The following is an 18,522-nucleotide window of genomic DNA, read 5'->3' as shown; positions in this document are numbered from 1 at the left end:
TGAAACACACAAAAAAACATATAAAAAGGCATATAGTGAAAAAATTCACTCTCTTCCATAACCCCCAGCCAACCCGGTCCCACCACAACATACACAAAATGAAAATCATGCTTATTCGTTTCTTAGAATTTCTCCAGATGTTCTTTATGCAAATATAAGCAAATATGAATTCATATTCATAACTTTCCTTTATAAAACAAAACATTGCTTTCTGTGCACACTGTTCTGTATGTGCTTTTTTCACTGAAAAAATAATCTTGGGAACCTTTCCATATTGGCATAAGAAGTGATTTATCATTATTTATAGCTGGACGGTAATTTTCTGTATGGGTACATTCTAATTTATTTAACTAGTCCCTCATTTGTGAACAAGTAAGTTGTTTCCAGTATTTTGCTATTATGAAGTTACTGTAATGAATATCCTTTTGCATATATTATTTTATACATACATAAGTATATCTGTTAAATCACATTAGTAGAAATCTGGGCCAGAGGGTATATGCATTTATAATATTGTTAAATAATGTCAAAATGACCTCTTCCAATGTTATACTGGATCATATTTCCACCTACCATGTGTGACAGTTTCTGTTTCCCCACAGCCTCACCAATATGTATGTTATCCAACTTGGAGGATTTTGCTAATCTGGGAAATGAAAAAAAAGGGTATTTCATATGGCTTTAATTTGCATTTCTTATGAGTAAGTTTGAACAACTTTTTTTACCTTTACTATTTCCTTTTCTGTGAATTTCTGTTAATATCGCAGTCCATTTTTTCTACTGGCCTTGGGTTATAGTGTGTTAAAATCAAATACATGTAAATATCCCAGATTTGGGCAAATCTTAGGAACTGATCTCTAACTAAAACCAGTCTCTCTGTGGCCTGTCAGACTTGAGAATATGCCCACTGTGAGCAGAAAAACATTGGATATCCAAGTCATCCCTGGGACTTCCACTTTCTTTGGGAAATTATTCTAATTAATATTGAAAGAAATAAAAAGAGAATGTGATGAAGCATTCATATTGCTCAATTAATTCATGTGATGATTCAAGTATTCTGATATCATTAGCTTTGATTAAACATCATTCTTGTAAAAACAGTTGGGAACTAAAGCTTATTAGATGGATAATGTCATTTAAAAAAAAAAAAAAGAGGAATAGGACCACCACTGCAGTGGTTTACAAGCATTTTTTTCCTTTGGCTAGGTGAAGGAAAGAGCCAGATCTGAGGTGGGGGTTTCTTTGAATAATTAAAGCTGGTGTATCTCCTACTCCTGCTGTAGAGCTGGTTTCTGAAGTTGGAAGACACCTCAGACTATATCTCCACCTCCCAAACACACACACACAAACACACACAAACACACACAAACACACACAAACACACCTTTCTACCCATTGCTTGTCAAATTCTTCCCTAACTCTTGAGGAGACAAGTTTGGTTTCACTTCTCCTGTGACTTGCTCTTCAGAAACTTTCAAGATACCCATCTGTAACTCTAATAAGGCCTTTTGGGATTTATTTTAATAAATAGGCATTTTGCTTTAATTTCAATCCATGTCTGGAATGTGCATGTCAGGATTTGGCCAGAGCAGATTGTCCTCATTTGAGATTAGGTCACGGTGACTGTAAATCCCAAACAGCCACTCATTTTCCCCGAGAATTGGGAGAGTGGGTAGAGAGAGATGCAGACAGTCACAGCAGTTACTTTTACTTATTCTGTTGGTTGGTTTTCAAGTTCTGAGACAAAAATGTTCTGTCCCTCCCTCACTTTTTTGTACACTTGATTGTAGCTGTGTTGTGTGGCTAATGTCTCCTCCATCCCCCACCATCCTCTCCCCAAACCTCTTGTTTGTGGTTAGAATGAAGATAGAAAGCAAAGAAAGTCAGATATACGAGCCTGTCATGGGTGCTAAAAGGGCTACTTGGCTTAGGCAGATCTCACTTTTATAAAGAACTTCAAACTTAGATATTTTTTTACTATTATTTGTATATACATGTCCCAGAGATTCATGGACAGCATTGCAAGGAGTAGGTGTTCCTTTTACAATTTTACAATGTATGTCTCTGCAGTAGATCGCAGAGCTCTAAATGCATGAAAGATAAACATATTTTACAAATCCTATAACTAACTATAAGGCACTCTCTGGAGGTTAACAGGTTATTTTGTTCAATATAAATATTTCAAGTATTCCATAATTTGGGTAACCCCATTTCAATATTTCATTACAGAAAAAAATGCCAATTATCTCAAAAATTTTAAGTAGTATAGGCCTTTCTCAATTTTATTAAATCCCTGGGCACTCAAAAGGGCTGAATTATATACATCATTGTGTCTCTTAACTAAAGCCATCCAGACAGTGAGATGCAGTATGAAGATTTCGGGAAGTAATATTTATAGACATTTATGGGGAGAAAAAAAAAAGTGTGAGTTAAAACTTGCCTGGTCATATTCCTAGAGACATGTCATTCAGTGGTCCCCGAAAAAAATATTCTAAATTCTAATGTGAGCATACTTTTAATTGAAAGATTACCACTTATTATGAACACTAGCATATTCATTTAAAATAAATCAAATTTATGCTTCAAAATCATACATTTACTGGGGCACCTGGGTGGCTCAGTTGGTTAAGCATCTGCCTTCAGCTCAGGTCATGATCTCAGGGTCCTGGGATCAAGCCCCACATTGGGCTCTCTGCTTATTGGGGAATCTGCTTCTTCCTCTCACTCTCTCTCTCTCTCTCTCTCTCTCTTTCTCTCTCTGGACTCCTCTCTCTCTCTCTCTCTGCCTCAAATAAATAAATAAAATCTTTTAAAAATTTGTTAAAAATTATACTTTTACTGGTGCATAGTGGGCATGTATTTTGATGCAGAATTTGTGGTTTCTTGTGTTGTCCATGAGTTCTATACAATTGCTCATGTGTAATATATGATAAGGACCAGCCCACTGTATTTGATGTTGCAAATCTAGGGACCTGGCCAGGCCTGACTCTGCCTCTCTCTCACTTTGTGCACTTTTAGTGGCTCACTGACCCTCTCTGATCCTCAGGAAATTGTAAGGTAAGAAGGTTGCCCTATAATTTCTAAGGTCCTTCCCAAGAGCATGATTTCATTATTTTAAATTATTATAAAGGATTTTAGTTGCTATGTTTGGCTTTATCATATGGTCTGTCTATACATCATTATGTATATATGTTGGTCAGGAATACATTCAAAATATTCAACAAATACCTCCTATGTGCTAAGTAAGACACGTAGACTATACTCAAAGCTCTTGCTCACAGGCAGTTCATATTCTGGTGGAGGAAATAGACACCAGACAAGTAAATAAACAGACATTGCTGATAGTTCTAAGTATTAGAAAAGAAGTAAAAATTAGCTAAGGCATAGAGCATGGCTGGGAAGAGAGCGCTAAATTGGGAAAGGATGCCCAAGGATGAAGAGATGGCATTTTACCAAGATCAGAATCCTAAGAGGCTGGTTGTACAAAGGCCTGGGAAAATAATGTTCCAGGTAGAAGAAATAGCAAAAGTAAGAGCTCTAAGGTGAGAATGACCTTACCATGGTCAGGGAGCCAGAGGAAGGCCGCTGTGACTGAGGTACAGTGGATGGAGAGGAGAAAGATAGAAAGATACAGCACGAGGTAAGAGAGATGAGTAGGGCCAGATTACACCTGACACCATGGTCGGGTGTCTGCATGTTACTCTAAGGATAATAGCCCCTGGAGAACTTAAAGCGAAGCAGTATTGTGATTTTTTTATTTTGTTTTGTTTAAGAGAGAAACTCTGGAAGTCATGTGGACAATAAGTGAGCATGTTTTGGGGTCTATTTCAGTAGCGCAGGGAGATGATGGTGACTTAGATCAGGGTGGTGGGAGTATATGTGGTGATAGGTGAATGGATTGGGTAAAAATCCCAAGAAGGAGCCAGCAGACTATGAGCATGAATTCAAGGTAGAATGTAAGGGCAGGAGAGAATCCAAGATAATTCAGAGGTTTGGGGTTGTAGTGACTGCTTGAATGGGGGGGACCACGGACTACTGGTATGTGTGTGTGTGTGGGGGGGGATTGATCATTCTATTTTTGACGTGTTAAGATTGAGATCCCTTTTCAATATTCAAGCAAAGATGACAGATAGTCAGTTGTATATCTTGAGTCCAGAGTTCAGGGGGAAGCCATGGCTGTAGATACAAATATGAGGGTATTAACATTTAAAGAGATGGAACTGATGGAGATGGTGGGGGCAGGGATAGCTAAGAGAAGGAGAAGCATATCCATATTTATAGGTTTAAAGAGAGAGGAGCGAAGGGGAAGGAGGCCGAAAAAAGGTGTGATTGGTGAGGTAAGTGGGAAGCTAGGACCATCTGGTATACCCAAACCCAGGCAGACAGAGAGATTGAACTCCTGTGATGCCGCCAAAATGTCAAGAATGAAGAGATCAAGGAACAGTTTTAAAATAACATTAATGATGAGACAACCTTCTGATGAGACAAGTTCGTGCTATCTGGACTGCATTTTAAGTGTGTACTATTTTTATAGTCTTAAACTCCAGGATACAGAAGCAATTTTTTTTTAATGCTTGCACAGAATAAACTTAAATCTGATGAAAAGTAATTGCCCCCAATAGTGATTCAGGAAAAGAGAACAAATCAGTGTGCCCTGGGCAGCCTTCCAGCAGATCTCTCTTCCTAGCTAGGAGGTGATTTATAATGCCCAAGAGTACTCGCCTTTTGTCATATTTCACTTTTTAAATAAAATTTTATAGAAAGAAATTAAAAAGTTCTTTTTTTCATAGTTGTTGCCAGACTGGGTAATGATACCACCCTGTCCTTTGTCATCATTTGTCATATAAAGCAAGGATACTAGTGCATGCTCATTATTTAAAAGCTGTGGCTGCCTTGTTAGTCAGTTGTTTCTCACTTGTTTAATTAAAATTCTGAACTGAATTATAACGTAAAAAACCTTCCATGTGTAGACAGCATGTACCTCCCAGAGTTGGGCTGTATACAAAACAGTGCCATTGGAGATACTTTCATGGAATAAGTGCAAACCAGATTTGTCCAATTAGTGATAATTATACATAAAGGATCAGATGAGCAAGTCATTTTTCTCATTCTAACTTAAACTTTTACGAGGAGCATTAGTTCTAGGGCCACCAGGGCACTATAAAAGAAGTAATTTAATAAGTGATATTCTAGTACCATAAAAGAATTGGCATTGGCCCACCTGACATGTCTGTGTTAGAGGACTGAGTTGTGCCTCTGGGAGGATTTACCATATTATTTTTTAAAGATATGTTTTATATTCAATAGGTTTCATGTGTATTTTTAGGATTATTGAACTGTGTTTTTAAGGAGCCATTTTTTGCCCTCTCAGAACTCATCTCTAAGTAATTCAGTTATGTGTGAACATCAGTGTCTTTGTTCTCAGTCGTCAGGGTCCTGACAATCCCTCATAATAAAATAAAAACAAACGAAAAAGAAAAAAGTCTAGGCCCTTAAAAATCCCCATTTGCATGATTTTTATTTCTACTAAATATGATCAGTTAACATTTATCAAACTGCCAAGAGGTCCACAAAACCTTACCAGGCCAGAGTGGCACAAAGCAGCTCAGATTACTATATACCAAGGACTTTACATGCATTCTCCCAATTCATACTCACAAGCTTGAAAAATAGGTATTGTTACCCCAGTTTGAGAGATGAGAAAATTAAGGCTTAGAGGATTTACGTAGTGTGCCCAAGGTAAATGGAGAAACCAAGTTTCAAACATTTTATGATGATAAAGCCTAGGAGCCTTCCACATTACCAAGTTAACTCTCCACAAAAGAAAGCCCATTTCTATGTTTGAATTGTTTGCAGTCATATTAGCTGAGAAACACGAGGCATCGGGTGACTATGATATATAGTATGCACATGCACTCTGTTGTTGTAAGCCTTAAGAAGAAAAATTCTATAATAATAATTTTTTAAAAACCTGATTAAAAAATGAACAGAGGACTCTAAGAAATATTTTTTCCAAAGAAGACATACAGATGCCAACAGGCACATGAAAATATGCTCAACATCAATAATCATTAGGAAAGTGCAAAATAAACCCACAATGAAGTATCACCTCATACCTGTCAGATTGGCTATTATCAAAAAGCCAAAAAACACATGTTGGTGAGGGTGTAGAGAAAAGGGACTGCTTGGACGCTGTTGGTAGAGATGTAAATTGGTGGAGCCGCTATGGAAAACAGCATGGAGATTCCTCAAAAAATTAAAAATGAATCTACCATATGATCCAGTAATCCCATTTCTGGATATTTATCCAAAGAAAATGAAGACACCAATCCAAAGAGATAAATGCACCCCTATGTTTACTGCAGCATTATTTACAATAGCCAAATATGGAAGCAATTGTCTATCCATAATAGAATGGATAAAGAAGATGTGTTATATTTATACAGTGTAATATTACTCAGCCATAGAAAAGAATGAAATCTTACCATTTGTGACAATGTGGATGGGCCTAGAGGGGATTGTGCTAAATGAAATAGGAAGAGAAAGATAAATACAATATAATTTCACTTGTATGTGGAATCTAAAAAACAAAGTAAATGAAAACAAAACAGACTCATAGATTCAGGAAACAAATTGTTGGTTACCAGAGTGGAGGTTGAAGTAGGTCATGGAGATGTAATGTACCCATGGGGAAGGATGGTCTAACTAGACATGGTGGAGATTATTTCATAATATATAAAAATACCAAATGACTTTGTGGTACACCTACAACAAATAGGATATCGTAGGTCAATTATACTTCAATTAAAATAAAAAAGGAGAGGAGCACCCAGCTCGCTCAGTCAGTGGAACATGCGATTCCTGATCTCAGGGTTGTAGGTTCAAGCCCTACATTGGGTGTAGAGATTACTTAAAAATAAAATCTAAAAAATAATAATAAAATTATTTTTTAAAAAAAGGAGAAAAGATATAAAAGAAAAATAAAGAACTGCCTTCTCTCACCTACTTCCAATTGCTTTATCTCTGCTGATGGCAGAAAAACAAGCCAAACAGGGTAAATATTTACCTTCTTTCTATTTATGAAACTTGTGATAACCCGATATGGGTTGCAATCTAAATGAGAAGAGATCATTTAGTGGATGGACATCCAGGTCTTAAGTTTGTGGACGTTGTTCACCAACCAGCTCGCCCTCCTCCGCTGAGCCTGGGGGCCCCTGGGATGAGGTCCAACCCCTGTGCATCACGCTGCATCTCAGTTACATGCAAATATGCAAGGCAAGAAGTTCTGGGATCAAAGGAAAAAAGATAAAGGAAATTGAAAAAATGACTTAATTATGCAACTTGCTCAAGGCTTTCTGGTATTTCTCCACCAAATTTAACATCTTTTTTTTTTTTTCAATTAAGTGTGTAGATATTTAAGAAAGGTGGTAAAGCTTCTACTTGGTTTAACAAAGAATTTTGTGACCTAAAAGATTTTTAGCTGAAATCCCCATAATTGGAATTTGAAAAGTATCCCTTCAACTGGTTTCCTGGAGAGAAGATGCTGACAGGAGCAGTGCCAGCAGTGCTTTCATATTTCAGTTTTATGAACTCTGTTTACATAAATGTGACATTTTTCAGATAATGCACAAACGCTTGTACTTATTTCAAGCAATACATCCCTAATTGTCAAAGAAGCAAATATCTGAGCTTTATTATACCCAGCGTAGCCATTATGTGTTGTTTACTCTTTCTATCACAATAAATAGCAAATGTTTTGTTAAGCTTGTCGTAAGCAAAATAGAAGCCAATAAAAGCTGCAGTTATACAGTGGAGAAACATGAAAGCAGAGTATACTTAAAATCAGTACCCAGATTGCTCAGTACATCTACACATGCGTGCATAAGCTCCCTAAGCTGTGTCTTTATGCAGCAGGCACGTAGACTGTACATGTCAAATAGTCATCATGCCCACCTCTACAATGTCTGCTGTGCTGTGTTCGAATTACTCACTTTGGACCCCGGGGATAAATTAGTTTCTCATATAACCATTCTGTTCTTCTCTAAGCTGTGGACCTGCACTACATGCCTGTGGGCTGTCTCCAGGCTCAGCTGCAATTTCTCTGAAAGCATCTCTTGTTATAATGTGGCAGTCCTACACATAGAATTCCAAAGTCCAATTTGAATTTATATAACCCACACCACAGTGTGCGTGTATTTGTCGAAGAGTTGACATTTCTTGAATATTGTAGATGCTCCATCCCATCTTGACTCTTGCCATTAGCTCTAAGGTCTTGCTTATTTTACTGCAGGGCTCAAGAGGAAGTCTATGGGATCAAGGTGATGGGCTCCAACTTCTGTCCATGGCGTTTGCCCTACAAGATAGGAAAGGACGCGTGGCTTGGGGTTGAAAGGTCCTTTTAGATCTCCTGTTCATATGCATACTTTTTCTTACTAGTGCTCATCGATATATAAATGTATATATATGGATAACTACATCTATCAGATATGTATGTGTGTATATTGATGTATGTGTGTATGTAGATACAGGCACAGACATAGAGATCTAACTGAGTGTCTCATGTGGCATTGATACACACTGATCTAGAAAATTTAAACAATGTCTACATTGAAAAAATACTTTGTGATTTGCTTGCCAACATTGGATTTCATAAAAAAAAAATCTCATTTTGAAATACACTGTGGCTCAGACTTAAATGCTCAGAAGAACCCTTCTAGAACTTTGATGATATGATTTTAAAATACCTTAAGGCAGATGAGAGTGAGTCAGAAAAAGTTTTAGTTATCATAAATGAACCTCCGCTAAGGTATTATTGCTAATAGAATCCAATATAGTTTTCCTTGATTACTTTCATGATTGAAGTGTCCCAAAGCAGACCCAAATTCAGTAATGATACTGGCAAACGGTGATGGAAGAAAAGATTTCTTTTATTCTAGATGTTTGTACTTGTCAGTAACTTGTTAATTGGAAAATTGGAAGAGTCCTACTGAGTATAATGCTACAAAATCAGTTCAAAAGTAAACATTCACATTTTTTGTGGAGTTGAATTGCATTGTCGCTTATTTATCCTAATTATAAAAGCTGAGTCTTTGTTCAGGCAAGATTTATGTGAAAAGGTAGCGAAGTTGATGAAGTAGACAAAACCAAGGAGAGTCAGACAAGCAAGTAATTCGTGAGGAAATTGTACATCTGAATAATTTGTCTCAGAAGCAAATGAAGATAATTTGATCATCTTTGGGCTATTAAATCCAGGTACCTGGGTTTTAATTTTTATTTTGCCACTGACAAATTGAATCATAATAGACCTCTTAATATCAGTGAATTTTTCCAACTGAAAACTCTGCAAATGGTACCTCGTAGCTTTGAAAAAAAAAAAAAAAGACATGTCAAGTACTTGACTCTTATTGTTGTAGAAAATGGAAGGACAGGTTGGCCCGCACTCATATTGGTTTACAATTGTCAGATAACACGCTTCCCTCTCCAATGAAGGTTGTATGTCGTGTAGGCTCTATTTATTGAGCCAGTGAAAGCAATATTAGGAAAAAAGAGGTCTTTGGTGGCAGGCAGCCTAGATTAGAGTCATGGCATCCTCTGCCACTTAATAGCTATTTAGCCTTAGACAAACTTTTAGCTTCCCTGAAATTCAGCTTCCTCCTCCTTAACAATGGGGCTAATAATATCTGTAACTGTAAGAATAAATCCCCACTCAAAGGAGTTCATATTATGGAGAAAAACAGGTTGAGGATTACAAGATAATATGGTAAGGGCTACCGTGAAAACATATTTATTGCTGAGAGATCCCTGCCGGCTCTTGTCTGTCTCTCAGCTTCTTTATACACCAGGTAAAGGGATGGAACCACCACTTTTTCAACTCAATTCAGTCCTGGTGCTTTATTTACACTGTTTAGTCGATCCTCACAAGAATCCTAGGCGGTAGGTACAGTACAATTTCCCTTTTACAGGTGAGGAGATTGGTGCTGAGAGTATAAGCAACTCGTCCAAAGTCACACAGGAAATGATAGAGCCACGTGAACCCTAAAAGATGCATTACGGTAAAATCCCGGTGTATTAAACGGGTTTAATGTTTTGCATACAAAAAGTATTTCTGGCCTAACACTCTTGTAAGGTTTTGTCTACATCATCACTGCCTCTCACTGTAAAACCAGAGAGCATCCAAAGTAGGGCTTTAAATAACAAAAATCACAGGCTCCCTGGATTCTGACAAGCATGATAAATCCTGCTTTAATCATGCATTAAAAACACATGTCATCTGCTTGATAAGCAGTCATCTGCTATTGCTTGACCTAGCAATGAATTAATAAAGCAAAACACGCGCGACCCAAGGCATACGTATGAAGGATATTATTCCCAAGGCACCCAAATGTGATTCTCACCCTTCCCCTAACGGGCCGAAAGGTGTTGGCTTCAAATGCTATGTAATGACACTAGCTCACGCTTACAGATTGAGCTTTAAACCTGGGAAATTTTTTTAGAACTATAAGCTATCAAAAAGTGAGTTCAGAGATAGGTCCCGAAATGAGCCAAAGCCAGAAGAGATGACAGTCTCAGAAAGAATAGCTAATTGGTGTTAGTCACTGGGCTTCCTAGGCTCCCCGTAAAATTGTTAGGTCTAGCAACGAGTCTGCCCCTTGTTGTGCAGGAGCTCTGCTGCACAGGCCCCTCCTGAGCCTGAGAACTGAGACTGCAGCACCCCTGCCCTGGAGCCTGGCTACTTGTAGATGGGGTGGGGGGAGGTGCTGGGGGCGGGCAGAGAAAGAGGGAAGACAGGCTTCAGTGAGCCCCTTTGCCAACAGCACAAGACATTCCACCTTTTTCTTCATTGTATTGCTAGTGGTCGCCCAGCCCAAGATTTATTTTCCCTTTCTAGCTGCATGAACACTAATGAAAGGTTTGAAATATTGTAAGCAGCAGGCGATGAACATGGTGTCTGGAATACTAAAGGAGGAAAGAGAGTGTCCCACTATTTATTCATCTGAAGATGATAAACCACTTGTAGGAACCAGTTCATAAATGTTCTATCAGCAGAGGATGGTTGGCATAGGGTAGGAGTTAGAGAAATTCAGCCAGGTTTCCTCTCCTAAAATGCTTGGGGCTGCTTGCCTAAAAGTCATTCTTTCAAGTGATTTGCTTATGTGCCAGAAAAAAAAAAAAAAAACTTGAATCTTATATCATAAACTAAGCTAAGAATTCATGGCAAGGAAGTGAGGTCTGAAAGCTGGGAGAAGTTTTCTAAACTGAAAAATTCCAGGAAATCTTCAAATGCAGCCCCAAGTCCTATCCTCTGTCAGTGATATGTTCACCCAAGAAGACACCCAGGAGTGACTAGTGTATGAAAATGTGCCTTTCTTTTCACGCACACAGTAATCATAAAAATGAATGTGAATCAAATTTTTGTAAATAGTATATCATTGTGGTGAAGAGCCAGCCCTATAAAGACAAGTTAAAGCTTTATTTCTGCACTTTGCTCCCTGGGAGCCTATTATTTCATCTCTACAAGCCTCTTTATCCTCCTGTTTCAAGTAGTATAATTCTACCTGCACTATTATATAGTTGTGAATATTGATCATGTATATGAGGTCCTGAGTACAGTGCTTGGCGTGTAGACTACACCACAGTGTTCTCAGGGGGTTTATTCATGAGAGACACACAGAGAGAGGCAGAGACACAGGCAGAGGGAGAAGCAGGCTCTATGCAGGGAGCCCGATGTGGGACTCGATCCCAGGACTCCGGGATCACACCTTGAGCCAAAGGCAGACGCTCAACCACTGAGCCACCCAGGTGCCCTCTCAAATTCAATATAATAGTAGTTGCATTTAAATTCACCGTGGAATCTACTGTTTAGGATAAACAATTGCCATTGTTTATTGCTTCCATAATGCTTCCATAAGACCAGAACTCCTTTTGTAACACATTTATCTTTTGTGTGTGTGTGTGTGTGCAGTTCTAAATATTATTGAGCTGTGAGGATAAGATTATACGCATAAAGGACTAAAACTCATGCTGTCATACAGTGACTGCTTGGTAATTGTTTATAGCATTATTATTTACATTTAAAAAATGTCTTATGGTTGACTCAAGTAGTTTGAACTACTTACTAGGGAAAGCACAAAGTCAGAAGTCAAGGAAAGGTCTGTAAGAAAGTATTTAGATTATTTGTAGAGGAAATCAGTGGTATTGACATATAATGACAGAAGCATCTAAAAAATCTTATATGATTACAGTCAAACCCTAATTTTTCTTCATATAACTTATATCCTTCATATATTGCCAGGGTATTCAACTGGAGGATCTCTTTTCCTTCTGTCTACTTTGCTCTCTGAAAAATTCTGGCTTAATCAGATTTCCCCATTAACACAAATTCTCATCTCTTGTTTCACTGTTTTGATTATTAATGGAAGTAGATTCTTGGAAAAAAACTTTGGTTTTTCTTGGCATATTGGAAACATCCTTTGGAGTATTGCTTCTTTTCTTTTTTTTTTTTTTTTTTTTTTTGAGACTTCTTTATTTATTCATGAGAGACACAGAGAGAGAGGCAGAGACACAGGCAGAGGGAGAAGCAGGCACCATGCAGGGAGCCTGATGTGGGACTCGATCCCAGGACCCCAGGATCACGCCCTGAGCTGAAGGCAGATGCTCAACCACTGAGTTACTCAAGTGCCCCTGGAGTATTGTTTCTAAGACCACTACACACGAGCCATGAAGGAAGGAATTGGGAGTCACGCAGTGGGTTTGGCACGTATGTCCTTGTGCTTCAGTCAGATCAGTGGCCCCGGGGAAAACAGTCTGTGCTCCTAGCTCTAAAATATTACTCAAGCTTATAAGTTTAGACTGTTTTTCCTGTACTATTGTTCCAGGGTGCTAGATACAGAGACAGTTTTTTTTTTTTCAGCTTATTTATTAGAAAGTGAGTCTGAATGGTGGTGGCAATACCTTTTCTTTCTCAGTTTCATTTAGGAATTAGTCAGTAGTGGTGACTATCTTATCATTTATTTGTGTAAAGTAATTTGCCAGAAATTGGCATTTGTTTTAGCTTACACTATACTTGGTTAACAGAAAAAAGAAAAGAAAAGAAAAGAAAAGAAAAGAAAGAAAGAAAGAAAGAAAGAAAGAAAGAAAGAAAGAAAGAAAGAAAGAAAGAAAAGAAGAAAGAAAGAAAAGAAAGAAAAGAAAGAAAGAAAGAAAGAAAGAAAGAAAGAAAGAAAGAAAGAAAGAAAGAAAAGAAGAAAAAATACTGAGCCACTGAACCAGATTGGAAAGTTGCCTTAGTTATAAAATTACCACCAATTGCCAGCAAAAGGTGAGGGCTTTAAAGGCCATTTTCTCAATAATCAAAGCTACACCAAACAAATCATTCTTTTATCTAATGATCTCCAGTGTTTATTCACTCACTGGCACAAGATGTAAATCTCTTAAAATGAAGTCATCATGACTCCATTTTGCTTCCTCTTATTTTTCCATGAATTTTGACCTCATTCTTGCAACTGATGTTTCATACTGAAATGTTCTAAATGTAGAAAGCTTTGTGGTAATATCATGTAAAACAAGATTTCTTGGAGAGCCTCGATTTTACAAAAAGCTCCCTCTTTTTCTCTACAGCTTATACTAGAAATGCAAAAAGAGCCCCAAACAAAAGGGGGAGAAAAGCAGAGATCTGAATAATCAAGAGATAGGATCATTTAAATGATCCAGTTTTGAAGCTGTGACCATTGTTACTGGAATGTTCTTAAAAACCTCAATCTTTTCGATGAAGACATGTTGAACATTTTGTTGCATGTGCTATCTCTAGAAAAATCTATGTACTCTTTAAAATTTTTTCCCCAGAATTTATGCCAGTTGAAATTGTGAGCAATATGTGTCAAAGTAACTTAATTATTTTTAATTCAACATGCAGCGTTAAATGTGTTTCGGATGTACAATGTGATGATTCAACAATCCTATACATTGCTCGGTGCTCACCAAGATAAGTGCACTCTTCCTCTCCTTCACCTATTTCACGCATTCCCCCCGCCACCAAAGACCCATTTGTTCTCTGTATTTTTCAAAGTAACTTCTTGTTTCATTTTATTTATTGGTCAAAAAAATGGAGGGAACCTTAGTTTCTCCAAATGTTTTATTTATTTCTATGGGTTCTCCCACTCAGCTCTAGTTGCTAGGAGATAAAATCTTTGATTCTTATGACCCTCCAAGAATCCTGAGATCTCTTCCAAACTGTTTATACTCATATACTTTTTCCTGAATAATGGTGCACTTTTTAAATAAGAATTAGTAAATGGGGACACCTGGGTGGCTCAGTTGTTGAGTGTCTGCCTCTGGCTCAGGTCGTGATCCCGGGGTCCTGGGATCGAGTCCCACATCAGGCTCCCCATGGGGGGCCTGCTTCTCCCTCTGCTGTATCTCTTTCTCTGTGTCTCTCATGAATAAGTAAAATATTTAAAAAAATAATAATTAGTAAATGTGGCTTTAGATAGCCAGTACTCGTTACCCTGAAGTAATTTATATTTTTCACGTTATTATTCTAATGCTAAGACCTTATCTAACCTGCACATATTTCATCGTGTTAAGATACTGACAATGTCAGCTGGCATAACCTGATGATTAAGTCAAGGAATTAAAGCATATTGTCCTCTCAACATATAGAAAGTGTAGACACTGTACTAAATTTAACTTTTTAAAGTTTTCAATTGAGATGGGATATGGTAATGAAAATAAGCCTCATGCCCTAGTGTCCATCCCTTTAGAAATGTCAGTTCTTTGGCGGTGAGGACAGTCTGTAACTGCTGTGACTTTTTTTATTTTATTTTATTTATTTATTCATGGAGACACAGAGAAAGAGAGAGGCAGAGACACAGGCAGAGGGAGAAGCAGACTCCATGCAGGGAGCCCAATGTGGGACTCGATCCCAGGACTCCAGGATCATGCCCTAGACCAAAGGAAAGCTCCAAACCGCTGAGCCATCCAGAGATCCCTGCTGTGACTTTTGTTCATCTGTTCCTGCTGGAAACAATACCAAGGAAGAAGCATCCGAGTTATCATTTGTGATTCAGACACATGAGCATTGGGAATGCCAGAGGCAGAAAATGTGCAATTTCATGCTCATTAATTTCAGAGAGGATTTACAAATTAACCTGGCTCGAGATACTACTCTTCCAAAAAACCTGTAGGCATCACCAAGCAGCACAGTTACTACAGACCCTTCCACAGGGTTGACCAGATGCTCGGGGCCACAGCGGTCCTTTGCATCAGCTCCTGAAGATCATAGGCCAGATTCTGTGCTGGAGACCTTCCCGGTTCCAGGAGAACTATATGCATCCAAGGGAGCAACGTTGTGTCTGAAGAAAAGAGTTTAGGGAGATAGTACCACAGAATATTCTTTCCCCCATGTTCCTGCCATGAGGCAGTAGATAATTTTTCACTTGGTTGTCTTTTACTGGCTAGGAGGTGGTAACACCATACTATGTCCTGTCTCCACCTTAATCAACTGCTGTAGGTAATCCGACCTTAGGTGTATCCAGTTACCACCATAAACGAGCCATTTTAGGATTGTCAGAGGCTTTAGGGTGAATCAAGAGAAGATGGAATTCACTGAGAATCATAACATCGCCACAGTTTCATTTTCATTTGAGGAAACCGTTCCATAAGTAATTTGATAATTATAGTATTTGAGAACTAGCAAGAAGCTATTCGGCCTTCTTTGTAGGCTGCCATTGACACAATCAGGTGACAATCAGGACAGATGCATCCTCACCACCTGTGCTGTTGTTCTTGGTCAAATCAATCGGAACAGGGATTCCCAGATGTTACTGTGCAGACAGATCACCCGGAGATTTTGTTAAATCCTATCCATAGGTCTGGGGTGGGGCCAGAGATCCCACAATTCTGACAAGCTCCCAGGTGATGCCCATGCTGCTTGTCTATGGACCACATTTTGAGTAGCAAGGAGTTGGCTAATGGGGCGGTGACAGACAAAGATGGCCTTGTAAGGCAGGCCTACAGCAATATGAGCTCTACTGCTGGCATTGTTTTTAGCTGTAATATGTGATCCCCGAAATGGTTATGTGATTGTGAGCAATATAATTTTACAGGACATTCTATCATTGTGAAGAAACCATCGTTACGCTTGTTTTTAAAATGAAGTCACTCTGTTTGGATGGGGTTTTTTTAATTGAATATTCAAAAGCAAAAGACCTGGTCCACTTTAAGAATATAAAGTACATCTGTGTCTGATTTATAAAACTGTACAGAAACCTGCAGAGTCAAGGATAGACAATAATGTCATGCAAATGCAAAACAAATAACACAAGACAGGAGGGTTAGTTGGAGAGGGAAACCGTCTCTTCACAGGAAGAAGACGAGACAGGAGGAGCACATTGCCTCTGCCTTCTACCATCAAGCTCAGATCATTCCTGCTCCCTCTGGTTTAAACCTGGTTGGTGGACTACTTCACCCGTTGGGCAAGGAGATTAAACTAATTCATTCTCAAGTCAGATGTAAGCAGTTATCCATATGGTAGCTTCAACACACCAAAGCAATAGAATGGAAGCCCATGTATGACTCAGAAGCATCTGACTCTTGGAAAGATTGAGGGTGCATTTTTTGATTGGCCCTGCGAGGGGTAAAGGTTATTTTATCAGACATTAAGAACTACTTGGGATCAAAGAGGAGTACTGAGCCATATCTTTGAGTGTGTTTTTCTTTCAATTGTGTGAGGGCATGGTGCTTGTATATATACATTATTTTAATAAGTGTAAGTTATAAGTAAGTCTATTGTCAAAACCCTTGGACAGCTACCCTTCAGGAAATCTTGCTTACATTTTAGGATGTGCCATCAAACCACCAAGGCAGCCGACTGAACTAGAGGTCTAGTGTCTAAAAAAGAGACACACAATATACAGCCCTTACGACAGCTGTCTTGCAGTACATTCATACTGGGCTGGAATAAAATGTTCACGGGACCCAAGTACTGAAAAGATTATGGTCCCACATCACACAAAACTCCCATGTTAGCCAAAAATTAAAATGGCCTGTTTCTTGATTTTTCTGATAGCGGAATTCTGGATATGTTCTTGAAGTTGGAACTCCCTTCCTCTTCCCATGCATCCCCCCCACCAGTACCCTAAGCCCATGCTCCTTTTCCCCCTCAGCTACTGAGCTACTGAGACTCAGTTGCAGTCTCAAACCCACGAGGCAATAAGGATTCCTCAATCACCATTCCACGTAAATTTTTATTATCTTTTCTCCACGTTGATTCTTAGTTTGCACATAGTAGGCACTAAACTTTGTGGAATGTAATTGAATTCAAGGGACAGATTATTCCCTCCACAATGGATTTCATTTTGTTCATGCATGAAAAACAGAGGTTTCTTCTGAGTTTGTAATGACACGCATGAACATTGTGGCATGAGCTGCCTATCTCCCTGCTGCTAGGAAATGGTCATAATGTTTAATTGCACAAAATGCCTTTTTTTCCCTAATCAAGAAGTTAAGGGATCCGCTGGCTTAGCAGGTGCCTCAATTGTGCATAATTAGTTGCTAAGAATTGTTTAGCATTGGCTGATTAGTCTCAGCCAGAGGAAATTAATTTTTTTTTCTTGAACAAAGCTATGAACATAGCTAGAGATTCTTGAAACCACAGTCATATCCACTTCCTCTGGGAAGCCAAGAGACACTGGAATGGGGGAGGCAGGAGATGGAGAGACAAGCAGCCCGATTACACACGGATGCTATTTGACATCAGGCAACCATTCTAGGTAATGAGAACATGAGGGGACCTGAGTCTACTCCTCAAAGTGTGGTTCTCTTAGCTCCAGCTTGGGCTTCGATCGTGATGCAGAATGAAGCAGTACTCCTTAGACGCCTGCTGCCTACCTTCCAGGCTTATAAACACCAGCTTCACTTGGAATATGTAATCAAAACAAATGATATGTGTTTGCCTCTCCTGTGTTTGGCACATGAGGAGGAGATTGACCAAACTTGGGGGAATAAGAGGGACAGATGGTCCTCTCCATTGTTCCACTTCTGTTTTAAGTACATGGTTGACTAAGCCCTTTCTGTGCCTGTGTCACAGTGTCATTCTCCATTTAATGGAGGGCATTTTCCCTAGTCTCATGGGATGTCACTGTAAAGGGAAGCTGTGCTCTTCCTTCTTAAAACCAATATACAGCCCTTATGACAGTGAACGGCCATCAAGTGTGACAGTGATTATTTACCTGCTCAGATGTCATTAGGAAAGGTTGACAGTTCTGACACCCTGTGATGCCCTTAACGATTACTTAAAGCATTCCCTTCTGTGAGCAGTAGGCCACCAATTGAATGTCTGCTTTGCCACTGTGGTGACTTTCAGTAAGGATCCCTTTTTAGATGATCCACCATCAAAGTCAAGGCTGGAAGTCCTGCATGAAAATCAGAATTCTTTTGCTTAAAGGCATTATTTTAAAGATTTTTGATAAATCTTTCTGTGGTCTAGATGAAAATTAAAGGAAATATATTTTTTAAGATTTATTT

At 38.7% G+C, this 18,522-nt stretch overlaps 1 protein-coding gene across 19 annotated transcripts in view; it reads left to right on the top strand.

Moving 5' to 3' along the window:
* Positions 1 to 18,522, top strand: part of GRIP1 (glutamate receptor interacting protein 1) — a 658,587-nt gene that overhangs the window by 457,101 nt on the left and 182,964 nt on the right. Inside the window, exon 1 of one of the 19 annotated variants that reach the window (XM_072843165.1) lies at positions 683 to 701. The exons of the other annotated variants lie outside the window; for them this stretch is intronic. Within the exon in view, the coding sequence (XP_072699266.1) occupies positions 698 to 701 (4 nt within the window). The 5' untranslated portion in view covers positions 683 to 697. Of the gene's footprint in view, positions 1 to 682; positions 702 to 18,522 lie in introns of those variants that run through there. 19 annotated transcript variants of the gene reach the window in all.

The sequence above is a fragment of the Canis lupus genome, chromosome 11, assembly GCF_048164855.1.
Source record: "Canis lupus baileyi chromosome 11, mCanLup2.hap1, whole genome shotgun sequence".
Classification (NCBI taxonomy): Eukaryota; Metazoa; Chordata; class Mammalia; order Carnivora; family Canidae; genus Canis; species Canis lupus.
The sequence above is the reverse complement of the archived record's forward strand: the minus strand, read 5'-3'. Positions and strand labels throughout refer to the sequence as shown.